At 33.5% G+C, this 27,264-nt stretch overlaps 1 protein-coding gene across 6 annotated transcripts in view; it reads right to left on the bottom strand.

The window, feature by feature from the left end:
* The window catches only part of PTPRN2 (protein tyrosine phosphatase receptor type N2), a 1,470,018-nt gene that overhangs the window by 11,891 nt on the left and 1,430,863 nt on the right, over positions 1–27,264 (bottom strand). For all 6 annotated transcript variants that reach the window (XM_074267305.1, XM_074267309.1, XM_074267307.1 and 3 more), the window contains 3 exons: positions 26,289–26,342; positions 23,146–23,210; positions 1,420–1,493 (listed from right to left, as the gene is read on the bottom strand). In XM_074267305.1, coding sequence (XP_074123406.1) covers positions 1,420–1,493; positions 23,146–23,210; positions 26,289–26,342 — 193 coding nt within the window. The remainder of the gene's footprint in view (positions 1–1,419; positions 1,494–23,145; positions 23,211–26,288; positions 26,343–27,264) is intronic.

Genomic DNA, 27,264 nt, shown 5'->3' with positions numbered 1-27,264 from the left:
GCATTTACTTAATTTGGTTTGGCAAGATCTTAGGGTAGTAAGGAATTGCAGGTCTTGTAAAAATTCCCATTTTTTTATGATGGGAAAAAATGAGGTATAGGGAGGTTAACAGATGTTTAAAATTAGAGAATATCATTAGGGAATCAAAAAGGAATCTAAGAATTCTGGGTACCTGACTTTATAACAATTTTTAATTTATGACTTTGTGCATATATGTAAAAACATAACCATTCATATATGTGCATGTAAGTACACATATGAAAAAATTTTAAATCCTTTTAGGAATTTAGCACTAACATCTTTTTTATGGTTTCAAGTCTTCTTTGCAAACATTAACTATTCTAAGTGCCAGATAGGATTTGAGAGAGGAAATAATCCATATTTTATGACTTAAGCACTTTTTAAAGACATGACATTTTAAAGTGGTGTATGTGTGTGTATTTGCAGGGGAGATGCTAGTTTTCTTTCTTAGCTCCTTTGTGTTTGTTCCCTGTATATGATTGTATATAATAATACTGAACATATAAGAGTTTGGGATAAATGCACATGGAGCTCAAGAAACCTTGTACAAAGTTGTTTTTTTTTTGTTTGTTTGTTTTGTGTGTGTATGTGTGTGTGTGTGTGTGTGTGTGTGTGTATGCTATTATTATTGTTTTAAATCCCAAGTTTCTGATATTAAATTGTTTTGTCATTTACCTCTCTCATAAAAAGTAGAATGTAGCAAAAATAATAGCTGACATTTATGTAGCACTTTATGTACCTAACTCATTTGTTTCTTATTATATTTCTGTGAGTTACGTATTTCTTGTTTCATGCTCTCCTAATCTAGTTACTTGAAATTTCTTCAAAAAGCTTTGTAAACCTTACTGGACTAAGTAGAGAGCAAGAATTATTCTTATTCTTCACAGTGTTTTAGTCTTATATGTTGCTATATTATGTTATACTATACTACATTATAAACATACCACATATTTAATATCTTACCTTACATTACATCATATGTTATATCATACCATAGTACATATCATATCATCCATTAATCTCAGCCCAAAAGCTTCATTTGGTATCTATAAAAAAGTAAAAGTATCCAGAGATCCACAGCATTGGATGGGAACTCAACACTGATGAAGGGGATGCTTATATTGATGGATATCGATGGATTCTACCAAAGTATGTTAGTATAAGATAATCAAGATAGATGTCGGAGTTATTATTAGAATCATCAACAAATACCATAAGAAAGTGTTCTAAATGTTTCTTTTAACCATAAATAAGCCTGGGTGGGTAGATAGTCAAAGCAGAGTAATAAGCTAGTGACCTATGGTAAATTAGAGCACAGGCTCTCTCTTCTATCAAGAAAACAACTACATTGAGAGACTTTTAATGTATTTTAAATCCCAGTGGATTTATTGACAGTACCTTTGTCTGGACCATGCCTGGCCTCTGGTCCCTCAAGTGCTCCAGGGTAGCAGCAATATCAATCTCTTTAGCACCTGCAACAAACCACAAATTGGGCTGATTTCAGAGCACAAGATAATCCATGCTGCATCTGTCAATCTCCTGCTATCGGGGTTCCCTTTGGGCTAACAGTCCAATTGAAAATTATTACATTCATCCCTCAGCAGACTTGGCAGGCAGCTGCAATTTCTGTGTTCATATAGAAAAATAAGAGGCGAGGGCAGCTTTGATTAGCATTAATTCAAAAAATCTTGGGCAAAAAAATTGGTATAAGATGCTTATACAGATACTTACCGTTAGTAGAACATATTTATCAGAACTACAATTATCCTTATTTATTTAAATGGGAAGCATTTAAAAAGAATGCTTTGAATAATACAAAGCAATGTGTCAGAGTTTAATTCAGTCCAAGCAGAATTTTTCCACCAAAAGAAAACAAAAGTGAGAGACATACAAATCTTTTAAACTTTAGAACTAATCTTGTAAAGTAGTCGCCCATCAATTCTAAGGATATTCATAATGGAAAATGCTAAGAAAGCACTATAGAGTATGAGTGCAGATTGAAGCATACCATTTTCATTTTTTTGGGGGGTTGTTTTTTTCTTTCTCATGGTTTTTCCCTTTTGTTTTAAATACTCTTTGATAATGACTAACGTTTAGATATGTTAAACATGATTATACATATATAACCTATATCAGATTACTTGCTCTCTTAGGGAGGAGAGAGGAAAGAAGACAAAGAGGGAGAAAAATGCAGAGTTCAAAATCTTACAACTATGAATGTTGAAAACTATCTTTACATGAAATTGGGAAACAATACTATTAAGTAAAAAACAATAAAGGAATTGTCCTTGCCTTCCCCTTCTGCCTTCTAACATTTAAGAAAGGAGAAAATGATCACAGTTACATCAAATATATAGCATTACTAGAATTGATACATATTTTATGTAGAATGATCATATTCAGAGAAGGCATTTTATTAAAATTCATCATTTATACTTTGTTTTGGAAATTCATCAATTCAACAAATATTTTATTGTGTGTCAGGCACTGTGGGAAATTGGGAGGAAAAAAACTAAGATGAGGTTCCTGCTTTCTATGATCCGTGTTATAGAGAAGCTGACAGGCACACAAATAGTAAATGAATGACAGAAAATATTACAGTAATCAGAAGAGGAAAAGATCAATTCTTTCTAGGTGGGTGGATTAGGGAAAGCTTCATGGCTAGGTGGAATAGTGGATAGAATACTGAGCCTGGAGCCAGGAAGATTTGAATTCAAATCCAGCTTCAGACACTTACTAATTGCATGACTCTGGAAAGTCACTTAATTTTCTCTTATCTCAGCTTCCTCGGGTATAAAATGGGGATAATGACAGCACCTACTTTCCAGGGTATTAGAATCAAATATTTGTAAAGTGTTTCCCAGAGTGTCTGGCATATATAGTAGATGCTATATAAATGCTTATCTCCTGTATTCTTGAAATAGAGAATACTTTGGTTGAAACTGGACTACAGAGGAGCAGAAAGCAAGGAAATAATTGTTTTGCAACCAGGATTGAAAATCCTGAAAGCAAAGCTAGAATTGCATTGGGACTTAAGTTTTTGCTACTGGGTTCTAGCCCCATTTATATCACTTAGAATCATCACAGATTTCAAGTTGAAATGGATGTTGGAGGACTTCTAACTCAACTCTCTCATTTGCCAAATCATAGAACAGAGGTTCAGACAGATTACATGACTTTCTTATGTTCACTCTGGAAATAAACAACTTACTTCAAATTGTGCTTTACAGGATTAATCTGACCTATGGTGTGCACAGTGGATTAATGGAGGTTGGGAAGGAGAGAGGGAATTTTGAAAAAGAGGCACTGAATGAGGGTAATGGTAGTAAATATGGAAAGGGATAGATCTGAGTGACACTATAGAGATAATGACTCCTCACTATAGATATTTGACCAAATAGAAAAAAAACAAACCAATATTAAGTGGACTTAATAGAAGTAAACAATGTTTCAGTTTCCAACAATGAATATAGTTAAGTTAGCATGGAAAATATTGTCAACATAAGTAAATTCTCTCTTAACCTATAGGACATGATTTTGATATTTTCCATCATTTTGGACAATTTCCTCTAATTTTTCTCTAGGTACCCTTTTCCCTCCCATTCAGTAGTTTCCAACTCTTTATAACCCCCCTTTGAGATTTTCTTGGCAAAAATACTGGAGTGGTTTGCCATTCTCTCTCCAGTTCATTTTACAGATGAGGAAACTGAAGCAAACAGGGTTAAGCGACTTGCCCACATATAGTTGGTGTGTGAGACCAGATTTGAACCCAGGAAGAAGTCTTCCTAACTCTGGACCCATTACTCTGTCCAGAGAGCCATCTGGCTGCCATTTCTCTCTAGGTTGTTAATATCTAAAAGCTCTTTTGTCTTTGGGGAGATCTACTTATTAAAAATTATCTAAAACATTCTAACAGAATTTAGTTTATTATCAAAATGCTAAGGCAGAAATAGAAGAAAATAATTTTTAATGATATTTTAGAAAGCCAAACAAGGCATCTAATATAAGAGTCAATGGTTTCTCCCTACTTAAGTAATCATCCTCCTGAGTGTGATTATAGTAATAACTACATGAAGAATTCATTTTGTTCAGAAAACATACTGGTTTTAAGAAAGATAAAACTCCTATATTAAAAGAAAGACGTATTGTTTTAGCTCAACAGTATGAAATGTTTTGGTTATGGGCATGTACATTCCAAACATTCCAATCAGTGAGAACATGAAACCAAGAATCAATAAAATATAATGTTTAGATACCATGCCAAGGAAAACTTCTCATTGGATAAACATTAGCACTATCACAGATTTAATATTAAATGGACTGAATTATGGGTTCATGAGAATTTTAATATGTTAAATGCTTTCCTATTTTACCTGGATAGCAAAGATAGTAAAATGATAATGGTGCTCCGTTCTTGTATACTCCCTATCCAATTGGCTTTTTCTGGAGTAAATTTTAAGCACTATTTGGTTAGCCAAAAAATGAACAATGTCAGTGATTAAGAGGTAAAAAGCAAATAAAATTTCCATATATATATGTTTAATTAAAAAATGCTGATAAATAATGAAGATAATCTGAACTCCAGGAAGGACCAGATTAGTCCAATTAGAGATAGTCATTTTCTATTTTTCTTTATTCACACTTGGTATTGCTATGGATACCTCTTCCTTTCATTTCAATTCTTCTTTAACTTTCTACTTCTTCCTTCTTAGACTCCAGATGCTACTGATCTCTATCTCTTTTAAATTCCTAGTTCATGAAATTTGTGAATTCATTATGATAGTTTTTTTTAAAGGTAAACTTAGTGATTATTCATAGGGTATATTTTCTTGCCACAATATTATGTTGGCCATAGATGGCAAGGATTCTAGGCATCTTAACATTTTATCTCTTGATCATCATCAAAAAGATCATTAAGAAAAAGTTTGAGATTAAATAAAAATTATGGAGAAAAGTAAAAATAAGTCATTGTAAAGACTTAACAGTGATTCGGTTTATAATACAACCAATTTCTTAAAAGTATTTTATAAACTTATTTTATGAACAAATTGCCTGTTATGTATTATTTTGTTTTCTAATTTTCTTGTACGTATTCAACTGCATGAATTCTCTAAGGTTTTTTTTTTTCATAGTAAGGGCATTTTCTCCCTACTTTTTGTTGTTTTCAAGCCAGTTCTCATGTTATAGTCAATGAGACAAAGTTCATTCATCCCTGAGATCTTTCATGAAAAAATAGCTCTTGGGAAGCTGAGGAAGATGAAATATAAGGTTGTTTTAGGACCTTTAGGACCTAATCCAACCCTCTCATTTTACAGATGAGGAAATGAAGGCCCTGGACAAGTTAGTGACTTGTCTAATGTCACATAAATCAGGAAATAAATAAAGCCAGTATTTGAATTCAGATCTATGACCACCAAATTTGGACTCCTTTCCTTTTCAATTTATTACCATGGTATGCTAAGCATTAGGTAATACCCACTGAATACTTTTATTAATTACCCTTGACAAGTGTTTGATATACCATTTTAATTTCATAATGTATTTATGTTTTGCAGTTTTCTCTTGCATTATAGAACAGATATTATTCGGCAAAGTTGTAGGTGTTTTTTTCCCATTAGCTTGCATTGTAAAATCATAGATGTGAAGCATGTTATAACACACACACACACATACAGCATTAGCAACAATAATACTACAATAAGTAGATGGAAACATTCAGAAAAGGGTTAAAATGCAACAAACTGCTGTGCATGTTGGTCTGATATTTACTGAATGTTTGGATCCTTGTCTAAACGATTAATGCTTATTTGCAAATCTCTGTATTTTACTTTAGACGCTTATAAATATTATTTTCAGAGGGCATCCATAAGCTTCACAAGTCTGACATAAAAATGGCTAGATTATTTAAGGCCCTTTAAAGCTCGAACATTTTGTGATCTTTGAAAATCCTACTTCTTAATTTTGAGAGTTCTGAAGCCAATATATTTTGAATTTGTTTGAAATGAAGAATATTTATACTTTTAGTTCTTACCAGAGTTATCTATCTAAATCCAAGATCCTGGAGAACAAATACTTGTAATTTTCTTTGTAAAGCACTTAATTTAGTATCATAAGTAAAAAAATTAGTTAAATAATTTCTATCACATTAAATTGACAGAACTGAATTATTTTTTTTCCTACTAACTGTCCACCTGTTTTATCTACCAAGAGTGAAGTCATATTGTGAGTATTTGACCTCATTAACGGTTATTCCAATAGTGATAACAAATATGTTAACTATTCAATAGATAGTAAAAATTTCCATGGAAACAGGTTGATAATGCAGATACAATATTATAGTGACTTCTCTGAAGACACTAAGAGGAATTAAGTAGGAATGAGTATAGGTACAAAAGACCAAAATAACAAAAAGAACACCAAAAGCATTTCATTTATACATTTCATCACTATGTTTTTTTGGTACATTCAGAGAGGGTATCATGTATTTAATGTGGTTTTTTACATTTTATTCCAATCTAGATTTTGCATTTCATCATTAAATTTATTATTATTTGATTGGACTTTCTAGTGACAAATCATTCCTGAGAAAGAAAAGAAAGTAGGGTTTGAATGATGTTATAGGAAGGTGAGAATGCACCAGTTTAAGATAATGTCACTTTGAAATCAGGGTATAATATGAATGTATGTGCATATATATGTACGTATAGATTCAGGGCTGGTCTTGGAGATTAGAAAACCTGGATTCTCATTCTATCTCTGACATACTGGTTGTGTCACCATGGGTGAATAGTACCCCATGTGCCCCCATGTGACTCTTTAAGACTAAATCACTGAACACTTGTAGATCTGTTCAGGAAATGGAAGTTTTCTCTTTCATTGAAATCTCAGATCTGAACGCCTCCCTTGCTTACTTTCTCATTCCCCATACACTGGCTTGCCAATTCTGTGGTAATTCATGAAAGTAAAATCAAATTAATTTCAAGACATACCAAAAAGAACAAAGATCCCATGAACAAAATGCTTCCAGGAGAGCAAACCAATCTGCTGAAAAGTATTACGAGCTAGCATTTCAAAATAAACTATACTTACATATAGTTATATAGATTAGTCATGAGAATCTGTAGATGCATTTTGAAAAAAAAACACCCTTAAATAAGTCTAATTTATAACTAATGGGAAAAAAGCAAAGATAGGCAGTAAATATCTAGCATATAGCTAGTTCCTTTGGGAAAAGAGACTTTTTTTTTTTTTTTTCCTTATTCATCTTTTCTTACAAATCTTTCTGAAACATGTTGGTAGCTCTTGTGATCTCATGTTACAAAAGATCTTTTGCATTACTGTTTCCCCATACTAAGTGAGCCAAAATCTTAAGGTTTTTTTTGTTTTGTTTTTTTTTTTTTTTTTTTTTTTTAGAAATTCTTTCAGATTTCAAGCTACTAGCACGACTACTTATTGAAGGAGGTCCCTTAGATTTAAGTCCCCTTACAGAGAAAAAGACCTTTGTCTCATCTTTTTTCCCTTAATTTATATACTTAAAGGAGACTATAGAGTCATAGATTTAGAACTGGCAGATCATTTAGTTCTAGCCCTCTCATTTTAAAGATGAGGAAATGAAAGTCCAAGGATTCACAAGTCTCACAAGCAATCTTAGTATGATCCTCATTCCTCCAGCAACTGACCAAAATTTGGCTTAAGAAAGTCTTTCTTGGCTCTGGGAAATGAGTGTGAACCACTACATAGCATTTCCAATCCCTCTATTTTTGTCCGCCTGTATTTTTGATTTCCTTCTCAGGTTAAGTGTACACTATTTCAAAGTCCGATTCTTCTTGTGCAGCAAAATAACTGTATGGATACATATACATATATTGTACTTAACATATACTTTAACATGTATTGGTCAACCTGCCATCTGGGGGAGGGAGTTGGGGGAAGGAGGGGAAAAATTAGAACAAAAGGTTTTGTAATTGTCAATGCTGAAAAATTACCCATGCATATATCTTGTAAATAAAAGCTATAATGATAAAAAAAAAAGTCTCTCTTGTTCCTGTAAAACTGAACAAAAAGTGCTCTTCTTTAACTTGGACCTAAAGTAGTTTTCCTTTGGGTTTCTGCCTTGCTTAGACTTGAACCCTTCTTGGAAAACCATGTGCTTTTGGTGGTTTATCCCTTGACTAAAATAACTGCTTTTTCCATTTCTATCATGTGAGTGTGTATAACCAAAGAAGCACTTTCAGGATCTCTCAACTTCCTCTCTAATTCTGAACCTAAACTACCAGATAGGTCTGATTTTTTTTTTTGTCCCCACACCTTCCCATTTCCCATACACTGGCTTGCCAGTTCTGTGGTAGTAGTGCTTTAGTAGAGATAGAAAGTTTAGAAAGTTTGACAGACACTATGGAGGCTTGATGGAGCTGGGACATTTATACCCAATGTTCAGCTAGGAATTCAATTACTTTGGGCTTTTTCCTTGAGGTTTAAGTTCAAAAACTACATGTTGTTAGTATAATTATAAATATTCAGGGAAACATAAAAAGAAAGGTAGTATGGTACAATGGATAGAGGGCTGGCTTTGAAGGCAGACAGAACTGGGTTCAAGTCTGTGTCTCTGGGGAAAGTCATCAACTATCTTAATGCTCTAGACATCTTGAGTTGGAGGTACACAATTGCATTGGTAAGGAGAATTCCATTTACCAATGAAATCACAGCTTCTATATCTCTCCTATCATGAAAACTTTAACATTTCACTCTATATTAAAAAATTAATTAGGTAGGACCATTTTACCACAATACATGAAACTCTTGTAAATCATTATATTTCTTGAGTTCTTTATAACTATAGTTGTATATATCTTATGGAGTCACTGAGGATTATTCCCTGGAATAATTTCTTATAGAATTTTGATCAGAGATATGAAATCATTAAGAATTATGATAGGCAATTAGGTGGCACAGTAGATATGGTACAGGTGAACAAAATACAAGACGTGGCTCAGAATGTCCTTCAGAGAACCAGTGAGAAATGAACTACTACTAAAGCACCAAAATGGCTTTCCAAGAAAGGTTCAAGTCTATGCAAGGTTTCCCTTGCATATGTTCTCTATAGTCAGGAAAATCTGAGTTCAAATTAAGCCTCAGAGCCTATGTGATAATGAGAAAGCACTTATCCCTTATGTGCCTAAATTTCCTCATCTGAAAAATGTGATTAATAATAACACATATCTCTCAGAGTTATTGTGAAGATAAAATGAGCTACATTATATTTTTATGTATTATACATGTTGTATATATGTATGTGTAAATTTGCTATATGTGTATTTATTGTACATTTGCACAATACTTTGAAAAGTGCTATATAATTACTATTATTATTATTATTATGCAAGAGAAGAATTTTAGCTTCAGCTCTGGCAGTTATTCATATGGTAGTTACCTAATAGCTGATCTCTTTCTCTGGTGGACACATTGAACCGAGGCATGATTCTTTGATAAAAAGCTATGAGCAAGCTCTCTTTTATTCTCCATTATATCACAGCATCTATTTGGAATATTGCTTGTAAATGAGTGAGAAAAATAAAGAAGGGCTTCTAATTAGCTTTTTCTAAATAAGTTATCTTGAAATAATCTAGAAGTAACATTAAACTGAAAAAAATTAATGTTTGAAAAATACAAGACAACATTATGAAATAAAGGAATTATTAGTCAATTTTCTGATAAATATTTCCCTAAATTATTATAATAATAGCAATAGGATTTATATGTTGCTTGCTATGTGCCAGGCATTATTAGGTACTTTACAAAATATTATCTCACTCAATCCTCACAACAACTCTGCAACATAGGTATTATGAAGGCAGTTGAGGCAAACTGAGGTTAAATGACTTGCCCATGATCACACAGCTAGGAATTTTCTGAGGCCACATTTGAATTTGGATCTTCCTGACACCAGACCTGATGCTCCTAAATGCCTTCCTATTTCACTGCTTATAATAATAACACATTGAAGTACATAGAAAGAATTGATTAAAAAATTCTTTTTTGAGGCGGCAGAAACAAACAAGGAAAACATACTAAGGGAAAATGAACCTACCTGCTGCTTTTTCTGGTACTTTTTCCTCCGCTTTAGAAAAAAGTGAAATATAAAAATCTGAATTTATAAAACAAACAGTTCCCTTTCCTCTCATCATTATTTAATTACAGAAGGATTTTTAGCACCATGTTGTGATTAATATATATATATATATATAAAAATTAATTATATATAATACATATATGATTATATTATGTATAATTATATGTAATACAGATATAATTTATTATGTATAATATAATTATATATAATCTGCTTTATCAAAACTTGTTTTGCTCATGTATTTTCAGAAATATTATATGAATTGAGGCAATCTGTAGGGAGAAGGGAAGGGGACTGAATCTGTGATTTCACTGATAGAGAAATATCTTATACTAAAGCAAACTGGTACCTTTTCTGCAACTTACAGTTTTAGAGAACCCTGAGAGATTCTGGTGCCTTTCCCAGAGTCTCACAGCCAGTAAGTTTCAGAGGCAGCACTTGAATTCACATGTTTCTGGCTCCTGGGCCAATCCTATACCACAGTGGGTTGCATGAGGCACAGCTGTATTGTGATGAAAATATCAAAAAGGAAGAAAATTGATAAAGAGTGATATATAAATCAGAAAATATGTGAAAAGTTATCAGGAGGTAGAAGGATAAATATGAGAATATTTCATTGCAAGTTTAGTATTTTTGATGGCAAAGTGATTTTAGTGTGGCAGGTAGAATTATTTCAACTACTTTATATTTGTAAAATTTCTGGGCTGCTCCAATGCTGAAAAGATAGATGCATGGTACTTCTCACTGAAGTCATGCTTGATTCAATTTTTCCCATTCATATTGAAGGTTGCAGGGCTATACATTTTAAATGAAAACATCCTGGGTCCTGTAGTCAAATAGTGTAGCTATGTGGTACGTTCACTGGATGCTTACTTGAGCCCAGTTCTCCCTTGGGTCTAGATCACTTCCATGTACAGTGGGCACCTAGAAAGGCCCATTCTTGGCTATCACTAGGGGCCTATTGTGAGCACTGCAGCTGTAATGCCCTAAATGATCTGCTGGTGTTAGGAAAGGATATGGTGCACTCGGGTCCCATTTAGTGTACTGCTCAATAAATATTAATTGCTACTACTATTACTTTCTAATTCACTTGGGGTTCATTGGTTTAGAAATTTACTCATTGGTTAAACACATTTTCAAGGCAACAGAAGTTGTTTGGCATTGGGCCTCATATTAAAAGGACATTAGTGTTAAGTATTAAAACTATTTTTTAAAATGAAAGAATCAAAGCTTCAGTAAAAGGAAAAATAAGGAGACATCTCACTAGTATCTTTTATGCTGTTGGAATGAGTCATGGGATGAAATTAATTTTATTAGACTAGTTTCCTTCAAGGTAAACATGAATGCCTATGAGCTTGTGTTCACTATAAAAAAGACTTTATATTATCAGGATAATCATTTGCTAGCCTAGTTTTCAGAAGTCTTTGCAATAATGATAATAATGATACCAAATATTTCTTTTTGCAAATTTTTACTCAAAATATTTTCCAAAAACACAGGAACATATTCCCTTTTATTCTAAAAACTAATATTTGTAATATGTTTTAAAATTAATCTTATATTGAAGAGAACTTTTTTACATAGTTGTATTAAAATTGCTTCAACTTACTTGAAAAATTATTTTGAGTAAATTAGTTTTTAAACACCTCTTTAAATTTTAAAAATACATACATATATATACATATACATAATTTCTATATATCTATCTATGAGAGATACGTTCATTTAAGATACATACTCTTGGAGTCGGAACATGTAAATTAATGTCCCAACTCTGCATTTCCTAGCTCTGTGATCCTAGCAAGTGATTTAGCTAATAATGTGTTGGGTTACTCATCTGTAAAATGGGGGTATTATTTGCACTATCTATTTCATGAGATTTCTGTGAGAAAAGTGCTTTTTAGAACTTAAAGCAATGTAGAAATGGAATTATCATTGATCCAAATAAAATAGAGCAGAGCAATTTATACCTAAAAGTTCCATACTATTGAAGCCTGATTTACCATTTGCCCTTTAGCACTGTTATTAGTCCTATCCACTGACATCACCAAAGAAAAAGATAACAATTATTGCATGTCATGCCTATTTTGTCAGATTTTGCTTCATAGTTTGCCATGAGGAGTTCTCTTAAAATCCAGTACTGAAATTATTTTAATCAAGGAAAGTCTTGCAAATTTTTGTTTAAAATTACAATCAAGAAGATTCTCGCTGAACCTGGTAGCAAATTATTCTCTGATTTGTGCAACATGTCAGTAGAATCAAAGAAAGCATATTTGCATCACATTCATTTTAAATTCAAGTAATGCAGGCAGTGTCAAGATAAACTAGTTTTGTTGTTGTTGTTGTTGTTTTCAGTATCAACTTTTTCTCCTTGTCATAAATGTTTAATCACTATTCAGAAGGATTTGATGCCTGGGACATTAAGTTAGCTTTAGCTCAGGGTTTTTTTTTTTTACAATAAAATGGAAAAGTGTCAATTAATGAAAATTTAGCAAAACCCTAAAAGTCTGGAATCTTTGTGTGAACATCCTTATCATTTTTAAAAGCACTATTCCTTATCACTTCAAAGGAATGAATAAGTTTTAAAATAAGGTGATAGGGTTTTTTCCCCCTATACTAGCTACTAGAATGCTTTTCTGTAGCACAAATTATTGACAGGATGAATATATAAGAAATTAGTCACAGGTATCTGGATGTAAATGCATGCTAATTAGTTATTTATAAAGAGTGAAAGTTGCAAAGTAATGGTTACTAAACCAAAAGTAAAAGGTGGAAGGAAGTGAAGGGAAGAACAAATGAATTTAATGATTGTGAAAATTCTAAATTCTAACTCATTTTAAAAGGGTGGTCCAGTATGGGTGTTATTAACCCTTTGGCAGTGTACTTTCTTAGATTCCTGCTTTTAAATGCATAAAATAAAATATATAGGATTACAAAAGGAAACTAATTATATTGAAATATAGTGATCAAAAAATTAAATACTCAGTTAAGTTCATGGACTCCCAAGTTTGTTAAGAACTTCTAATATAGAAAGAGCTATATAGTTGAAGTCTAAGGACTTAGTTCCAGTCTTGACTTTTTTCCTAATCTTGCTCAGATCATTGATCTCAGGTTTTTTGGGGGTTTTTTGTTTTTTTTTATTCTAAAATTGAGGGAGTTTGGACTCAGTAATTTCTGAGGTCCTTCTGAGTTCTGACAGTCTATAGTCCTACTGGACATCTATTGGTCTGTTAGTGAAAAGGAGTACTTTCAATGGCAAGGCCCTTTCATAAGTTTTCCCAGTTTCCCTTCCAAAAACAAGCTGAAACCCCAAGTATTTTTATCCATTATTTCTCTCCTCCCACCAATTACTGGATGTGAGATTGAAATTATTAAAAGCAAGATATTCTATAAGATGATGGGCCTTCTTTGGCTAAGATGATAGAAATGGGGTCACATTTAAGGGCCAAGAATTGAACAGAAACATTTATATATAATTATATTTATATATAATGGACTCTAATCTGACTCATTTAACGAAAACTGCCAACTCTAGGGGAAAAAAAGAAAAAGAAGAATGAAAATAATGACATCATTTCTCAGAGAAATTTAATTGATGCAAAACAGTCACCACAATAGGGTCAGAGTCCAGAACAGCCAGAAAACCCTTGAGGCCCTTCCAATTGGAGAGACATGGCAGCTCAGAGCAACAACAATTCGGAATATAGGCTTTTATTAAACATCACAGAGTGGAATGACAGAAGATCATACGCAGTAGACTAGAAAGTGATCCTTAAGAGAGTTTGGCATGAGATACTGCTGAACTAGGTTATCTGTAGAGAATGTAAAGTTTAAACCAAAAGGAGAACAACAAATAGAAATGAAATGAAACAGACCGCCAACATTTCTATGGTGATCTGTTTTCATTAGCAATGAAAAAGAACTAATGTATTCAGGCTATCACTTTAATATCTTATATACTATGTAAGGAAAAAGCAAGGATACTTAAGATGGTAATGTTGATAAAAGAAGTTAGGCCTGAGCAAAACATACATAAGAAATCTGGATAGGAGGTAATATAGTTTTAAGAAAATTTAGAAATAACTTGTTGAGTCACAATTTGGTGTTTTCTTGGCAAAGATACTGGAGTGGTTTGCCAATTCCTTCTCCAGCTCATTTTACAGATGAGGAAACTGAGGCACAAAGGGTTCAGTGTCTTGCTCAGAATCACATGGCTCGTAAGAGTCTGAGGCTAGATTTGAATTCAGGACAATGAATCTTCCTGACTTCAGGCTGGTACTCTATTCACCCAGTCAACTAGAATGAGCTAAAAGTAACTTAGTTTCTGTTCCTTTGAAATATCTATCTCAAATGGTCTTTTTGTGATATTGGCCTAGATGACCATTATAGTTCTTTATACCTTCCATATGCCCTGGCCCCATAAAAGGGTTACTGACACTGTCATCCTCCAGCTGAGTACAAAAAGTTTTTAGAAAGCATTTAACTTGGTAGGACTGTCTGATGAGGCTCTTGCAGCTCAGGTGTTTTTTTTTTCCCAGTGTTTCACAGAATGCTGGGCATATAACAGACATTTAAAATGACCAACTGACTAGTATTAGTGTCAGAATAGAGCCTAAGATAGATGAGATAAATAACGTGGTTCATTGATAAGCTGAATATAAACTAAGTTATCCTACTGAGGATAAAGTAAATTTTTCCACATTATTTCATTTTTATGTAATATTCCAAGAGAGTTGGAATTTGGGGGATTTATATCTGAAATATGTAGGATAGTGCCTGACGCTTAGTACGTGCCTATATATTTGTTGATTGATGAACATCAAGTGGGATTGAAATTAAGGAGACATAATCACCCAGAGGAAATTTCTAGTCTCCAAAATTTTGACATATAAAAGAATTCCCAATGAATGGTGAAATTCTCTAAATGCATCTTTGTATATGTCTAATTGTATCAGGGCAAGAGATTTAAGGAAAGGGGAATTATTAGAAGATATTTCAATAGCCCAGGTAAGTAGCAGTGTGAAGAGAAAACAGAAGAGATACTAGGGATGCTGCAGAGAGAGAAAAAATCAGATGACTGATTAGAGATATAAGATGGGGGAAAATGATGAGTCAAGGATTATGACAAGATAGTGAATTTGGATGATGAGAATGATGACAGTGTCTTTGATATAGACAGTAGGGAATTTTGGAAGAAAAGAAGGTTTTATAGGAAAGATAATGAGTTCTGTTTTGAACTAATAATGCTAATTGATTTAAGTTTGATGGACAATCATTCAAAAGAAAATGGTTTAACTATCCATACTGCAAAAAACAAATTCAATTAAAATACATTTTGCTAAATGACATTATCCAAAAAAATTTTTTTTTTCATGGTGGTTAGTATTCTGGCCATGGGAATCAACAAGACTTGGATTCAAGTTTAGGGTATGATATGCTGACCATGGTAACCATGGGTAAGTTGCTTAATACCCCAAGGCTGAAGAAGATAAAAATCTGAATCCATGGAGGAAATTTCTAGAGTGCAAATCCCCTGCACTGATAAAATCACAGGTCTAAACTGAAAAACAAAAGGTTGGTATACTCATCTATATCTACTTATTTATCTACTGACAAGTAGATATATGATAGATATACTATCCTTTAGAAACACCCAGATCAACAGATGGACTGGAATAATAAATAAAATCTATACAGATAATGTAAATAGATGACAAACTAGATTTAGAAATGACTTTAAAAGGAGACTGGGCTGAAATAAATATGAGGAATTGCAGAGTATTTTCAATGATACCATGCTGCTTACCCTCACATATTTTAAACCCAATATTCTTCTAGTGATTCTATTCAGCTGATGATCTTGATACACTACAACCTGAGAAAAATAAAAATTATAAATGATCCACATGACAAAGGACAGATGTGTTGGGTAATGATGACATATACAGTATTGGCAATGACTTGGTTGCAAGAAGGAATATAAAAAATACCATCAGCACTCAATGAGAATGACACAAAGTGATAGAGATTTTTATGGGAGAAGAGTAGGGATAGATCTGGGGACTGGAGTCCTGATTTATATTTGGCCACTTGAATAAAGGGCTCTGGAGGGGAAAGTGAGGCAGGTGACCTTGCCCAGCTCTCCCTCACTTAAAAACAATTCACCTGCATGTCATGACATCCCCTCCCTGATGTCTTTGTCCTTTATGAGAAGGAAGGACAAATAAGGACACCAACAAGGGAAGTGCTGAGACAGAAGAATGCCTATGCGTGGAGGAAGAAGGACTCAATTAAGGAGGAGAGTCTAAAAGGAAAGAATAGGAGAATAGGGAGCAAAGACAAATTTTAGCTACTCCCTGCCTCCAAGTGCACCTTTGTGTATATCTTTAATTGCATCAAGACAGGAGATTTAAGGGGAATTATTAGAAGATATTTCAATAACTCAGGTGAGAAGCAGCATGAATAGAGAAAGCGGAAGAGATTCTAGGGATGCTGTAGAGGGAGAAAATCAGATGACTGATTAGAGATATAAGGTGGAGGAAAATGATGAGTCAAGAATTATGACAAGATAGTGAATTTGGATGATGATGTCTGACATAGGCAGTAGGGAATTTTGGAAGAAAAGGTTTTAAAGGAAAGATGAGTTTTAAAGGAAAAGGGTTTTTCTTTTTTCTAGGAAAGGTTTTAAAGGAACAATAATGAGTTCTGTTTTGGACATTTTGAGTTTGATCTAGTTAGCCCCTGTTTGACAAGGACTCTGTAGTTAACACAATCGACAGGCAGAGGAAATAGAAGATGAACAGGAAATTACCAAGTCTGCTTAGTGGAGCAATGGGGTTTTAGCTTGAGACTTGGGCTTTATGTTACTTATTAATAATAGGATGTTTCAGAGGGAGGGCCACCCATTTAACAGAAGAACAATGGAGCTACCAGCTGCAAGATGTTTCATAGAAAAATGCCAATGTAAGATATGCTTTTAAATGATGTTTTCCAGTAACAACAGGCCCCATTTCATTGTAGGTTTTTCCATTAAATAATTGACCCCAGGGTCCACTGTGCATGCTTGCCTGTGGCTTGGGGCACAGCTCCCATGGTGGTCAATTATTTGACAGTAGGGCCCACAACAAGCAAGATGGTTTAACTACTTCCTCAGCAACTCATTCACAGATCCACAGTATAATAGAATTTCACATGCAGCCTGTGCTAGCTTAATATACACTATGGCCACATCATTGCAAATACTATCTTCCATAACATAATAATGAATATCAATATTCCTGAGGTGCCAGATTAACTCACTGAAAAAATTCTAATGATAAATAATAAAATAAAAATAAAAACTTCTACATTTTTGATCTTACTTTTAAAAAATGGTAACTCCCTTTACTGGACTCCAGTTCAAAACAGTCATTTCTTTTTTACAACAGAGTAAAGACTTAGTTTTTTATTCTCTAAGAGGTAAGTCACTGACACATTAAGATACTTTTCGGACTTTAAGTTTTAAGATTCAGTCAAACCTACATATCCAACTTCCTCGCTACCAACATGTTTTATTGACTTCTTTGAATTTGCCTTTTCAAACTCATCTTATCCAGTTAAGCTATCATGTAATTCATAAACATCTTACTGCTACCACTAATTCAGGGTCTTGTTACCTCACATCCAAACTACTACAAAAGCCTCTTTACTGGTCTTCCTGCCATCTGTGTTTTTCCATTCCAATCCATCCCACACAGGCTGCCAAATTAATCTCTATAAAAATATTCTTTGATCATTTCACTTGAATTCTTTAAAAAACCTCAACTGACTCTTCATTCCCTCCAAGATAGAAATTCACCTCCTTTACCTGGTATTCAAGATAATCAATTCCCTGGCTCCAGCCTCCTTTTCCTATCCTAAATTCCTCTATTGCTTTCTTTAAGCTAATCATCTTCTTCACCATACCATATTCTACTTGGAATGACCTTTTTGCCTCTGCCTGCCAAAATCCTATTCATCTCCCAACTCCAGTTTTCCCACCACGAAAACTAGTATCATTTGAACCAAAAGTGAGCTTTCCTTGCAATCCTATGGAACAGCTTATATTTTCCACTCACAAGGCACTGGCTCTGTGTGGGTGTGTGTAAGGTAGTTATCTGTGTACAAATTTTATCATCCAAAGTAAAGCATAAGGTCCAGCAGGACCTAGACTTTATCCTATCTTTACTATATCTTAAACCATCTGGAATAGCACTTTTACGTGATAAATCATCAATAAATCTTTGTCAGTCGATTTCAATGGATAAACTACTAGGTAACAAACTCAAATCTGTACATACTGATGATGATGATAAGGTTCAAGCAAACAATAATCAAAAAACCTTCCCTTGCTCTTAATGAGTTTATTTGTTCTGTTCTTAGCAGAGATAATTAATTTAAATTTTATCCTTTAATGACATGCAGTTTGTTATTTTTAAGTATGATAAACCAGTAAAAAATGGAGTTGCTTAATTAAGATCTTCTTGCATTGTTCAGTACAGTACAGGATGAGTCATGAAGTTAAAAACCTCCATGAATATGTAGCAAGATTCATTTAATCAGTTTACGTCACACCCTATTTTTTTCTCCTTTCTGCTTCTCTTGGTCTAGTTCAGCATACTATTTAAAGCTAATACTTAGCTGAAATTTCACAAATGATTAATATGTCATGAACAAAATATCTCTTGAAATTACCACTTTGTTTAGACAAAAAAGAAAGGTTATGAAAGATACCTTGATATTTCAGAGAGGAGGTAGTATGGCTTAATGGAAAGGGGGATTAGGGACCATTTAGTTGTGTGATTATGCTCATGGACAAATCACAACATCTATGTACTGTGGTTGCTTCATCTGTGAAGAATAACAACACTTTAGCCACCTCACAGAGTCAGCTGAAGCAAACTGATAGTTAACTTTAAAATGTTATATGAATGTGAGTTGTTAATGTTATTATTAACAACAATGCTTTTGATCTCTTTGGAAATTCAAATGTCTTTTCATTGCTGAGTAGGTGGATAGCGTTTATACAGCCTCTGCACTCTGTGACCTGGCAAGGGATGGGGAGGGGGGTTGGGTAAAGTATGAGGAGAGAAGCAGTGGGAAAAGGCTGAAGTAGGCCTGTCATTTATTAAGCTTATTTCCTTTGGGAGGTAGGAGGAGGGTTGATGAGAATGTTGGTAAACTGATCTACATAGCAAATGCAGCATAATAACATTAAAATGTAGCATTAAATCAAATGACAAATATATAATGAACAATTAATCAGAAATATAAACCCCTAACTTACACTGATCTTTGGCAAGATTTGACAAGATTTGTGTGAAAGCGAAACAATAACAAACAGGATTAAATTGTTGAGGATGAAAATGTGATGTTGAATAGATAGTAACATCCTCATCTCCTTCTCACTGTTTATTCTAAATTCATGCAATTTAGATTATTTAGAAAAGCCCTAGGAGTTACTGTAGCTAAGAAGACAACAACTCACTGCCGCATTTATTTAGAACATCCTCTAATTTAGTTCCCAAAAAGAAATTCTCATTCCTATGACTCAGGCCAAACAAAAGAAACAGGACTCCCAAAAAAATGCTTTCTACACTTCTTTGAATAACAATAGCAACTGGGAGATTGGAATGTGTTTACTCAGCATATAACTTCTAGTATCATGAGACCTTTTCAAATTCCCTCCTCCCTGCCCAAACAAAAATCCTGGTAGGGAATCCTCTATAAAATGTGTGATAAATTTTTCCCCAGTGGTTGGGTTTCTATGATTGCCACTATGCTAGCTGGAAGTTAGGACAATTTCAACTCTGCCTGGAGGCTCTAAGCTGACCTAACAAATGTTATTCTTTGGGAAACTAATCACTTGGCAGATGATGGAGCTGGTCTAAATTTCTAGTCAACTGCATCTCCTCTCCATCCCTACTTTAGAACTTACATGTTTTACACACATACAGACATAAATACACATATATGTGAAAACTGTAAAATACTGTGTGAATGAATAGATGTCTAATTCAATTGAACAAGCATTTATTAAACCCCTAATATATGTGGGCAAGACATCGTGCTAGAGATAAAATGACAATAGAAAAAGAGTAAACAACTATATAAACATATTTTTCCAGAAATGTTCATAAATTCATCAGTGATTGAGTTAAGATCTTAAATGACCAAAGTTCTTAAATGCAAAATCCTGAAAAATGACCAAAGTTCTTAAATGCAAAATCCTGAAAAACTATTTCTGAAGTAGAAAGATCAGGTGTTAGTTGAAAAGGGAACTTCCCCATAGGGATAAAATGATAGTTAAAAAAGAGTAAACACAAGGTTATAAACATATTTTCTAGAAATATTCATAATGTGATCAGTGATTAAGTTAAGATCTTAAATGACCAAAGTTCTTAAATGCAAAATCCTGAAATGAAACTATTTCTGAAGTAGAAAGGGCAAATGTTAGTTGAAAAGGGAACTTCCCTATAGGGATAAAATGATAGTTAAAAAAGAGTAAACGCAACTATATAAACATACTTTTCCAGAAATAGTCATAAATTGATCGGTGATTGAGTCAAGATTTTAAATGACCAAAGTTCTTAAATGCAAAATTCCAAAATAAAACTATTTCTGAAGTAAAAGTGCCAAGTATTAGTTGAAAAGGGAACTTCCCTATGACAAAAATCACTGAAGTACAACAGTATGTTATAGTTTTATATCTACTTTCCCACTGCAAAAGAAGTAGGGTGAGCCTATTTACTTTGATTTAAAAATGCATTATTGTTTGCTCTTTAATAAACTAGACAGTGGAACTAGAACTTAAATTATTCTAAGTTTATTCTTAAACGTCCTTCTTTAAAAAAAAAAAAAAAAGACTGAAGGCCTTAATCCTTACTTAAAAAGCCTTTATGAAAGAAATTCTAGTCGATGCTGTCGTTGCAGCTGGACCCGGGCTGCAAGTGCACTTACATTTTTATGTTGAGGACTGAAGAACTCTAAAGTTAGTGCTAGCACTCCACATAAAAGCTTTGGGAATGGCATTCTTTGGTCTTGGTGCAATTCATTCTTTTTAAGAAAAGGAAATGGAAAGAAAGGTTTCATGTCCAGGGCTTCAGGCCTTTGATCATTTGATGAACACTGGATCCTCAACCTGGGCCTCCAGCTTCTCAGGCCAGACAAAGAAGGCGTAGGCCTCACAGGCCGGGCCTCGATTCCTGTCAGAACAAAACCTTTGGCTGCCTCACAGTGTGACGGCCTGGGAAAGGCCCACCTCAGCAGGGCTGAGATGCCCGCTCTGCCCTTTGATCTTTCATTTAGACTCCATCCCCAGCTCCAGGTCAGGGGATTTCACATTGCACACCCCATTGGCGGAGGGGAGCCGGTCAAGAACAAAATGGGGGAGGTGAGGGGGGGACCAATCTTTAAGAAAAAAAATCCTGCGACGCCTTTCTTTGGTCAGTTTCACATGACTTGTTTTGTATTGTGCAATACTAAGCCCACACTTAAAATGGAATTTGACATTACATGGTACAATGGAGTCAATAAATGGCATTCTTTAGTGCTCTTACAATAAGTCAACCCTTCCTTAAGTGGTTGAAAGCCCAAGCTGGAAAATACTTCTCTATGATACAAAATTGCATATATTTAAACTCCAGGTTTCATCATATCCTCTTGGTGAAAACCATCAGAACCCAAACAAATATTGAGATGATGTCAACATTTGTTTCCCTACTTTTGCTCATTTTTGGTGAGTATGTATCAAGTACCTTATGATGTCACATATTCTTTCACAAACACATCCATGAGAGGTTTAAATAAAACAAATCCCAACAGAATTTTTCTTTTCTTTGGTGGATGTTGGGGAAGATACAACTACTCTTAACACAGATGGAAATGTTTGTACTTCAACAACTCGGAGGTTGCAAATGAAATGATGTACATTTGAGAAAATAAAAATATACTTTCCTAGACAGAAATACTCCTCCCCCACCCAACTTGATAATAAGTAACATAATTCTGTTTTTTTATGTGTATAAATCCCCCAAGATTAAGCTAATTCCAAATACGTCGCAATGTTATTTGATGCTGCAAAACCTCATTTCAATCTAAGGCCTTATTCTTATTCTCTCCTCTGACCCATGAGTCCCAGTCCCTTTTTCAGTACTGTGTGACTTCAATGAACCTCTCTGGGCCTCAGTTTTCTCATCTGTAAAATAAAGGGATTGAATTAGATGATCTAGAAGAATCTTTCCAGCTCTAGAATTATTTGACTCTAGGATAGGAAATGAAGTCTCCAAAAGAGCCAAAAATCAAGAGATGTTTTATATATATATATTCCCCCCCCCCCCCGCTGGAGTTAAGTGACTTGTCCAGGGTCACACAGCTAGGAAGTGTTAAGTGTCTGAGACCAGATTTGAACTCGGGTCCTCCTGAATTCAAGGCTGGTGCTCTATCCACTGCGCCACCTAGCTGGCCCAAAGATGTTATATTTTAATGGGAGTGAGGGAGGGATTCTCCTAGTGCTACTATAGACTCAAATATTTAAAAAAATTCATAATGAAAACAGTTAATTATTTATATAAGATTGATCTTAAAGACCATCTAGTTGAACTCTTATCCTATTTTAAAGATGAGAAAACTTGGATTGTTAGTTGTAGAAATTATCACTGACCAATGAAGATTATGTTCTACTAAGAATATACTATGTACCAAAAATAACTTATTTTTAAAGAATTAGTTGAATGTTTAAAAATACAAAGTCTTTACTTTTCCCTCATTGTCAAATATAATATTGTCCTATGTAGACCCATTAACAAAGAGTGTACTTTTAAAAATGTATGGCAGATAACTTAATATGATTCAGGAAGGGGGAGTATACTACTCTAATTTATTCGAAGGCCTTCTGTGAATATTGCATCCTACGTTACTATGGCAACACTACCACATATCTCGGCCCTGACAAAGCAGCCAGGGCTTTTGAATCTCACCTTTGGCCATCTTATTGAGAACCATGTCAATCAGCACGTAGGTGCCGCTCCTTCCAGCGCCATCACTGTCAACAGAAGGAGAAAGAATGAAAATGCTATCTGTCCACAGGAAAGGCAGCAATCATTTATTTTACCCATATTATGAGTGGGGACAGGGAAAGGAAAAGTGAAAGAGTGAACCAGAGGAGAAGAAACAAAGAAAACTTGTGATGGGCTTTAATAAGCTCAAGCTGTTCATGAAGGATTAACTATTGTTCTTTATGATTAGATTTTCCCTTTCTGTTTTTTTCATTTCTAAGACCAAATATGTATTTGAATTTTAGCAAGAGAAAATTAGATAAGGAAAATACTAAATTTGCCACATGCAATAAAAACAGAGAACCTTACTCCTATGATCTGGAACTGGATGATCTCTAGACAAGACTAAAAGCAAAAGATGCAAAAGCATTGTCAGAAAATACCAAAGCTTTCATTTAAGTACATATGTTGGATAATTGTTTTACTGATTTTTTTGGGGGGGTCTTTTCTTTATGTTTAGATGTTTTTATGCTATTACTGAATCGTAGTTTAAAAAGCTTTCTTATTTCATTTCCTCCTTTTTGTACTCCCTTCTTCCTCTGCCCCCACCTTCTATAATTGGAAAATTTACCATCTGGACTAGAGTTGTAAAAGTGTTTTGAATTATGCCTTCAATACTATCAAATTTAAACAAACGAAAAAAAGAAGATGCATTTTCCAGGACAAAAAAAAAATAACATACCAAAACCATTAATTTTGATATAGAAAATGTTTATTTTTCCTACTAAGTTGATATAATTTGCAATATAACTCTTTTATCTCTTTAACTTAGCCAACAGGATCACTTTGGAGGCCTAATCCAACCTCCTCATTTTCTATCTAAGGACTCCAAAGTTTGCAAAGAGTCATATACCTTGGGTGGGATTTGAATTTAGGTTTTCATCCCATCCCTGCAGTCACTTTGATTTGTTTCGTTTCTACTTGCCCACTTATTTTTTGATCACATGAATAACATAGGCCAAGTGTTTTGCAAGCCTGAAAGAACTCTATACATATTAGCTAGTATTGTTTTTCTTGTTTGTTGATCAAACTACCAAATGAATAATTATTAGACAGAATTGACTTGGGATGGAGGCCTTTCACAGAGAAAAGTGTATTAACACAACTTTTCTCCCTCAAATAGATGATTGGTTTAAAAAAAAAAAAGCAGCCAAAACAAAATAAATACAAATAAAATTTTTAAAAATAGAAGAATAAGGGGCAGCTAAGTGGCACAGTGGACAGAGAACTAGCTCTGAAGTCAGGAGGACCTGAGTTCAAATATGATCTCAGACACTTAACACTTCCTAACTGTGTGACCCTGGACAAATCACTTAACCCCAATTGCCTCAGGAAAAAAAAATAGAAGAACAAACTTTTCTAGATAGCTTTATTTATTATATCACTGAAGAAGAGCAATCTTTAACTCCTTTGGTGTGATGGGTTCTTTCTTAGAATGCTTTAAAATGAATAAAAAATATGAGTATGAAGGAAGCCAACTATTTAAAAATATGCATGTGTGTGTGTGTGTATATATATATATATATATATATATATATATATATATATATATATATATAATTTAAAGTTCATGTACCTCAAGTTAAAAAAGCCTTGCTTAAGCAGTTGTTTTCTAAATAATTTGTTCTTTACCATACATGCCCTCAACAGACTCCAAAGGCATGATGCCTATTTTTTTTGCTCTTGTTTGCATAATATACTCAACTTATGAATATTTCAAGAACTGCTAATTCATTTCCTCTAATTTGAGCTTGTTTTAGCATCTCCAGGTGTAAGGACTATGTTACTTGTAGAGGGAAATTAAAAGACTGAGATGACCACTACCTTCCCTTCCCTATGGACCAAAACCCCCCCAAACCAACAAAAGCTTGTTTTTGAATTAGGTTGGTGGGCTTGGTATCATCTCATTGGAGAGACTTTCTTGAACTGAATTCACTTTAACAAACATTGATTCAATGAGTATTATGTGGAAGACACTATACTGGGTGATAGAAATAATTCTAATACTTTGATAGGTTTACAAAAACAAATATAAATAAAAAACAAAATATAAAACTTTTCTCTACTACCATAACTCTTAATGGAAAAAAAAAGTTCTAAAAAAGAGAATTATTTAACAAAAGACAATCTGAAATTTAGCTTGTTAATTGAGTCAAATGCAGTAGAGAAGGGCAATGTCAAATTCAGATAGCCTTTTGACAACCTATTAATTTAATTTCTATTGTTTTATCTTAGAGAAAACAAAGGTTTCTATGGAATGGCATAATTCTAATAGCCAAGTTGACTTTTATGAAAACATTCATAGTAAACCCATCAAACAATAAGGTAAGCCAGATGGTAGTCATTCAAACATGACTCTAATAATGGCCAAATACTAGATATATACATATATATGTATATATATACATATATATGTATATATATGCATATATATATACATATATATATATGTATATATATATACATTGATGTTCAGTCATTTTAGTTGTGGCCAACTCTTTGTGACTCTATTTGGAATATTCTTGGCAAAGATACTAGCATGGTTTGCTATTTCCTTCTCATTTTACAGATGAGGAAACTGAGGCAAATGGGGTTAAGTGAGTTGCTCAGGACCACACAGCTAATACATATTTGAGGCAGGATTTGAACTCAGCTCATATTTATATACGTATGTGTTTTGTGTGTGTGTGTGTGTGTATGTGTATGTGTGTGTGTATGTATGTATATGAAGCAATATGGCTTATCTGATTGCGATTTGTAAAATAAAATATCATCTTAATCCAATTTTTTGGTCAGATACATTATTGGAGTAATTAGACATTACATGCCAGGCAAAAATTAACAAAAAAAATTATAGAATGGTCACCATAAGAATAATTAACACAACTTTCAGCAGCATAAAAAGAGCATAAAACTAAATTGCTAGCTCAGAATTATCTTCAAAAGATATACTTAATTATGTGTGTATTAATTTGCTGGTAATCTCAACTTTATGCTTGTTTTTATAGTTTTATAGTTTCTTAATATAGGAAAACTTCCAAGCACATGTTAAAAGTTATACTTGCCTGCAATGAACAATAATTGGACAAGAACGGCCCCTGTAGCACTTGTTAACTTTTCTGCAAAAAAGAGAGATATGAAGTTATAATTATAATCTGTTTCCTCAAATAATATACAATAAACCAAATCAATGATTACATATTCTCACTCATTTTCCATTAGCCAGTTTTGATAAAACAAATCATACCCACAATTCCCCATGATTTAATTTCCTTTTTTATAGTAAACTGCATCACTAAAACAAAATTCATGTACATTCACAAAGGTTTTATATTTGCAAGGGTGAACATAAACAACCAGATCTATAAATGGTCTGTCTAATTGATGGATCAATCTATCTAGTTTCTGGATTAACTCTTTCTTTTTTAAATTTTCTTCACCTAATCTAATTTTTAGTTATAGGCTCATTTTCTGTATCATACATTGGAATTCTTGTGTTTTAAAATTCACACTCCAACCCCCAAACATTCCCATCATCCACACATTTCTGTTGAAAAAACAGGTTGCATTCATATATTCTCTAGAGAAATCCTCCTGTGGACTTTTTACATGATCATGTAGTAAGAATGTTTAAACTGAAAAGAAAAACAATGTTGTCCAAAAAATGCTTTCCATTCTTGAAATGAGTGCATTAACCAAACAATTTTCATCCTACAGATTTTTGGCTGGTCTCAAAGATAAACAAAAACATGTATCAAAATTTTGTAACAATTCTTTTCCCTCCTGGCCCAAATAGAAGGATGATTTATATTCTTTGTAAAGGACCCTTTAATATTTTGTTTCTTTCAGCAGATAAGCTATGGAATATCTAAAAAGCAAATCAAGTTATTCAAAAGGGTGTTTTCAAAGGAGAAAATAACAGTTAGTCTAGATTTTTTTTTGGAAGAAAGAAATTTATTCCTCATCTGAAATGTGTAGCATTCTTTTATCCTATGATAGGAAATAAAATTGGGAGAGGAAGACAGTAACATGGGAAAATTC

This window comes from Sminthopsis crassicaudata, chromosome 5 (assembly GCF_048593235.1).
Source record: "Sminthopsis crassicaudata isolate SCR6 chromosome 5, ASM4859323v1, whole genome shotgun sequence".
NCBI lineage: Eukaryota > Metazoa > Chordata > Mammalia > Dasyuromorphia > Dasyuridae > Sminthopsis > Sminthopsis crassicaudata.
Note: the sequence above shows the minus strand (reverse complement) of the source record. Positions and strands in the feature narration are given on the sequence as shown.